This window comes from Mastomys coucha, unplaced genomic scaffold (genome assembly GCF_008632895.1).
Source record: "Mastomys coucha isolate ucsf_1 unplaced genomic scaffold, UCSF_Mcou_1 pScaffold4, whole genome shotgun sequence".
Lineage (NCBI taxonomy): Eukaryota > Metazoa > Chordata > Mammalia > Rodentia > Muridae > Mastomys > Mastomys coucha.
Genome location: NW_022196910.1, coordinates 42132672 through 42138671, shown reverse-complemented (window position 1 = coordinate 42138671; position 6000 = coordinate 42132672). Strand labels below are relative to the sequence as shown.

At 42.4% G+C, this 6000-nt stretch overlaps 1 protein-coding gene across 5 annotated transcripts in view; it reads left to right on the top strand.

Moving 5' to 3' along the window:
• Tph2 (tryptophan hydroxylase 2) overlaps positions 1–6000 on the top strand; it is a 114829-nt gene that overhangs the window by 90514 nt on the left and 18315 nt on the right. For all 5 annotated transcript variants that reach the window (XR_004112909.1, XM_031350086.1, XM_031350085.1 and 2 more), the window contains exon 9: positions 5513–5608. Coding sequence is in view for 4 of the 5 variants with exons in the window: in XM_031350086.1 (XP_031205946.1) it covers positions 5513–5608 (96 nt within the window). In the remaining variant the exon portion in view is untranslated. The remainder of the gene's footprint in view (positions 1–5512; positions 5609–6000) is intronic.

Sequence of the window (6000 nt, the reverse complement as noted above, 5' to 3'; positions counted from 1 at the left end):
CAAACTTCTGGGCTAATAACCACTTATCAGAGAGTGCATACCGTGTTTGTTCTTTTGTGATTGGGTGTCCTGGTTATATCACCCACCTTCCTAAGCATAAGCTTCCCATTCTGTGACCTAGAACGGCCTTGTTGCCATGTGTCTCTCAGGCTTCTCTGTGAATACTGAGTACTGTGCTTCTCTGTGAGCAGGATTGTGCACAGTTGTTCGGATGACAGACTTGAGGCCTTTATTGTAACTTCTCAACATGTTAGCAACTCTTATTTTTAGTTATTTTCATGAGACCTCAGTGAGACCAACCCCTTCTAACATCTAACATCTTGACATCTCACCCTCTGGGTGCTCCTCACCCCTTGTGGTGCTGAGGATAAAGTTCGGTTTTAATGAACAAAATATTCCTAGAGATGTGATAGCATCCCTGGTCGATTTATAATAATTCCTGAAACACTGTAAGAGCTTGCTGAGCACCAGTGGATAAACACTGAATGAATGGGAAAATGAATGACAAGTTAGATTTGTATGTCTACTCTAAAGTAAGAGAAAATGAAGGCATCAAAGGACCTGAGTTGCACTCTAGCATCTGTTTCTCTAAGCTGGGTGGCTGCATCCTTCCTGACAGTGGCTTCTATCCATGGACTCATTCACCTTCTCTATAGATATTTCTAGCAATTATTTGGTGCTAGTCTAAATGCTAAGATTTTGCAGTGAAGAAGGAGGCAAGCCCCTGGTCTAGTCATAGCACATACTACTGAGTGACGCAGGTAACAGCAGTCATAACAGTCAATGGACAGGATGATGTTGGGTGAAAGATGTTCTTCACATAACATAGGCAAATAAAAAACAGAGAGCATGGCTATTCTCGTGGTCATGGATGCTCTATTTAAGCTGCCATCATTTTCATGAACCAACTCTTAACTGAGAAGGGGAACTTCAGAGAGGCTTCCTCCAGCAGCAGATGGGAATGGTAGCAGAGACCCATGGTCAGACATTGTGCAGGGAGAGGGTCTAAAGTTGAGGTCTCCCTTGGAGATCAGGGAACCCTGCAGAAGGCAGGGAGGAAAGACTATAGGAGTCAGAGGGGATGGGTGGGGGACGACACCAGGAGAACATGGCACACTGAATCAACTAATCAGGGCTTACATGGGCTTATAGAAGCCAAAATGGTAGGCACAGGGCCTGCATGTTATGGCTGTTGGCTTGGTGTTCTTGTGAGACTCCTAGTGGTGGGAGCAGTGTATATCTGACTCTTTTGTCTGCTCACAGGACTCTTCCTAGTGGGTTGTCTAGTCCAGCCTTGATGAATGGGCCCTTGCCTTGTCTTATTGTACCTTGCTTTGTCATGTCTAGCTGTCATCTCTTTTCTGAAGGGGAAACAGAGCGGGAGTGAGTCTGGAGGAGAGAGGAGGTAGGGGGAACTAGGAGGAATGGAAGGAGGGCGGTTGGGATGTGTTTTATGAGAGAAGAATTTGTTTCCAATAAAAAAAATCACAGAAAAGAGAGAAAATGAGTGCTATGTGAATACCTGTAGAGAAGAGTATTCTACCAGAGGGGATCACAAGCACAAAGATCCTCAAGCCAGATTCACTTCCAGTTCCAGGGGCATCAGAATGCTGTTGTATGGTTTATGGCAGGAAAACACATGCTCTTTTGTAGCCCCTAAAACATCACGGTGAGCTGGGCATAAAATATAGCCAGTAGTGAAACTTCAAAATCCAGTGTGACGTTCCACTGCCGTTGCAAGTCTATGGAAGCTCATTGAGAGGACAGACTCTGGATCTGGTTAATTTTGGTGTGTGATGTTTTTTATTTGCAAGTTCTTAATAATAAAGTTTTAACAAACAAGCTAAACTGTCTTAGCTAGAGGTTCTACTGCTGAAATAAAACATCATGACTGAAAGCAATTTGGGGAGAAAAGGGTTTAGTTAGACTCACAGCTTGGTGTTATTGTCTAAGGAAGGCAGATCAGGAACTCAGGGCAGGAACCTGGCATTTGGAGCTGGAGCAGGCAGGCATGGAGAAGGCTTGCTTACTGGCTGGCTCCATCTGGTTTGCCCAGTCTTTTTTACAAGCAACCAGGATCACTTGCCTAGGAGCGATACCGCCCACAATGGTCAGTGACACAACCCACAGTTAACCACCAGAAACCATCAAGAAAATGCCCCCACAGACCAATCTTTTTTCTTTTCTTTCTTTTTTTATTGGATATTTTCTTTCTTTACATTTCAAATGTTATCCCCTTTCCCAGTCCACTCCCAGCCCTATCTTATCCCCCTCACCCTGCTTCTGTGAGGATGTTTCCCCACCCACCCACCCACTCCTGTGTCTCCACCCTGGAATTCCTCTACATTGTGGCACCCAGCCTTCATAGTACCAAGGGCTTCTCCTCCCATTGATGCCCCACAAGGCCATCCTCTGCTACATATATAGCTGGAGCCATGAATCCCTCCATGTATACTCCTTGGTTAGTGGTTTAGTCCCTGGGAACAACTCTGGGGCTGGAGTCTGGTTGGTTTATATTGTTGTTCCTCTTATGGATTTGCTCCCTCAGTCCTTTCTCTAACTCCTCCACTGGGGACCCTGTGCTCAGTCCAATGGTTGACTGTAGACATCTGCCTCTGTATTTGTCAGACTCTGGCAGAGTCTTTTAGAGGACAGCTATATCAGGCTCCTTTCAGTAAGCACTGCTTGGCATCCACAATAGTGTCTGGGTTTGGTAACTGTATATGGGATGAATCCCCAGGTGGGATAGTCTCTGGATAGCCTTTCCTTCCATCTCTGTTCTACACTTTGTCTCTGTATTTGCTCCTGTGAGTATTTTGTTCCCTTTTTAAAGAAGGGCCCAAGCACCCACACTTTGGACTTCCTTCTTCTTGAGCTTCATGTGGTCTCATAGGCCACTCTTATGGAGACATTTTTTTTTTCAATTACAAGTCTCTCTTCCGAGATATGTTTAGGTTTGTGTTAAGTTGACAAAACCAAGCAGCATAGCCCCTTTATGGTGCTGCCCAAAATCCCTAAGGTGGGGGATTTTATTGATAACTAGAATGATGCATCCTGTAACACAGGACAACCTCTCCAAACAAAGAATTTTGCAAACTATTGTAGCAGGAACAGTGGGGCTGCCTCTATGTAAATGCTGTCCCCACCCTCTCCACAGCCACAAAATCATCTCCTGCAGGAGGACCTAATTGAAGACTGCCTGAGAGAGCAAGGTTTGCTGGTGCAGACAATGTCAGCCAACCAGAAACTGCTGTTTAGAAGAGATGCTTTCTTGAGACCAATGCGGACTCGGGTGGAGAGTATTAAAGGAGCTTGCTTCAGTGCTCTGATGAGCTTGCTACAGTGTTGTTGACTCTGCGCCAACTCACGTCAACCTCCAAGAGCAGGGAGGGTCAGGTAGAGAGTTGTCCAGAGCACAGGCAACAAAGTATCAATGGTGCTGGAATTTGTCTTGCTTTTAGGAAATAATATATGCTGCATAGACTTTATACTTCAGTATGCAGAGATAGATTAAAGCAGTTTATATGACACATAAAAATATCCCAGATACTGTCAAAAAGAACTATACTGTAAAACAAAGACAGGGTAAGGAGGCATGTTCATTGGTGTCATGGTCTTTAATTTTGACTTTTTTTGTAACTGAATCAGGAAGGAGGTCTTGCATCTGGAGGTGAAGCCCCATGGCTTGGAAGTGGCCCATCCTTTGGGTGCAGCTCAGTTATGCAGAGCATGGGACCACTCAACCTCCGAGGTTATCCCTGCATTAAAAAGCAAACAAAACTCTTCAGAATCAAAGGACATTTCAACCTCTGGGTAAAAATAGAGCAAGCTGTCATGGGCTAGAAATTATAATTATTTTCTGTCCCCCTTTCAGGAGTCTCTTCTTTCTCTTCTTTCTCAACACCTTCAGTGCCCTAGCACCACGGACGGACGCAGGACAGTGCTAATTTGATTCAATTCTTAGTATGTGTTGCTAGCTTCTCACTTCTCGATTAGAGTGAAAATAGTGTGATTTCAGCCCTCCGCAAGAGTTTTATGGTTGTACAGACATTTTTTTTCTTGTCCAAGTTGATTTCTTGAACCCAACAGAAGTAATTGCAGATTTTCCTTACTTTTTTTCTGCTCTTTTATTACTTCTTTGAGAATTTTGTATAATATATTTTAACTACATTCACCCCATTCTCAGCTCCTCTCAGATTCTACTTTCCAGCCCACCCAATAGTCTCCTAAAAATATGCATACACATATGCATATATCATATGCATATATTCATTTAAGATTTTACTAAAAACATATTGACACTATAGTTTGGATAAGTTGGTAAGTATATATTTATTTTCTTTGTCTCTCTTTTATTTCTTTACTAAACACTGGCACCTAGTAGATTTTCAACAAATGCCATTAAAAAGATTTGGTTATTTACATATTTGTTTGTATGTTTTGTATTTATTTATGTGCATGGATGTGCCTGCTCATGTGAGGGCCAGAAGATGATGTTGGGCATTACTCTTGTTCTCTATTTTTGTCCATCTTAGTGTTTGAGTCAGGGTCTCTTGCTGAACCTGAAACTCACTGTTCTCCTAGATTGGTTGGCCAGTGAGATCCTGGGATCTGTCTGTCTTCCCTAGTGCTGGGGTTGCAGACATGTGTTGCCAAACCCTCCAAACTCAGGCCATTGTGCTTGTTCAGGACACACTTTACCTATTGATAATACCTGTCTTCCCCCCAACTTAATGAATGTCTACTGAGGGATTGGACAGATGGCTCAGAGGCTAAGAGCACTGATCATTCTTCCAGAGGTTCTGAGTTCAAGTCTCAGCACTCACATGGTAGCTCATAATCTTTATAATGAGATCTGATGCCCTCTTCTGGCCTGCACATACACATGCAGGTAGAACACTGTATACATAATAAAAAAAAAACCCAAAACTTAAAAAAAAATCTTCTGAATGAGTAATCAAATTGAAAAGATAAGTTTGTGGTGACTAGATCCCAATTTATTTTTTTTTCATATTTTCCTGAACTTATTTATGCCACTAAGACTCAATTTGGTAGGTGCAGGAACCATATTCTTGTGGGGTATCACTAAGATATACTCATCCATTTATAATTTGTTACAGTTTTTTAATTTTAAAATTATTGCAGGAGATATGATTTGACCCACAAAGTCTCTGCATACAGAAATCAGAAGATTCCCCATGGTTTACATTTGTTTCCTATATTTTTTCAAGTTAGAGCAGATTATTTAAAATATTACCTTAATCATAAAAAAACTTGCAAAAAATATCATGTGCTGAAATTAACCACAAGTTCATTGAGATATACAAACCAGGGCAGGGTCATTAAGCAAGAGAATGAATTACAATAAATACTCCTGATATAAATTTATTTAAAAATTTAAGGCAATTATGTACAGTGCAAAATTTTATTTTGGGTGCCATTTTATTCTGTGAAGGAGCTTGTTGGCCAGTTCACTGAATGTGTGTCTGTCTTTTTTTCTTCTGCTTTTTAGTGCTATTTCTTCACAATCGAGTTTGGCCTTTGCAAGCAAGAGGGTCAACTGCGGGCATATGGAGCAGGGTTACTTTCGTCCATTGGAGAATTGAAGGTATGAAGCTGTGAATGAAAATACCCTTCCCAAGCAAATTGGTTCAAGGTCATGGGAGATATTGATTTGTTTGTCTGAGCGTTTCTTCTCACAGCTCCCCATACATATTTAATACAGACGATCTGACACCTCAGATGTGGGTGCTCACCTCCCTTTTTGCAGCTCTCAAAGTGGGCCAAGCCTTTCTGCATTCGTGGTGTGACTCAAATGGATGAGCGGCCATGTGCCCAAGTCAACAGAAATGACAAATGCTGGGGAACAAATGGCTGGCCTAAGTTTAGTGCTGAGAGCAGACAATGAATTGACAGGGATGCTCCTGTTTGACATCTGCTGGGAAGCCTGGCTCTGCTATCTGGTTTCTGTCTCCTCTATGGCTCCATGGACATCTCAGC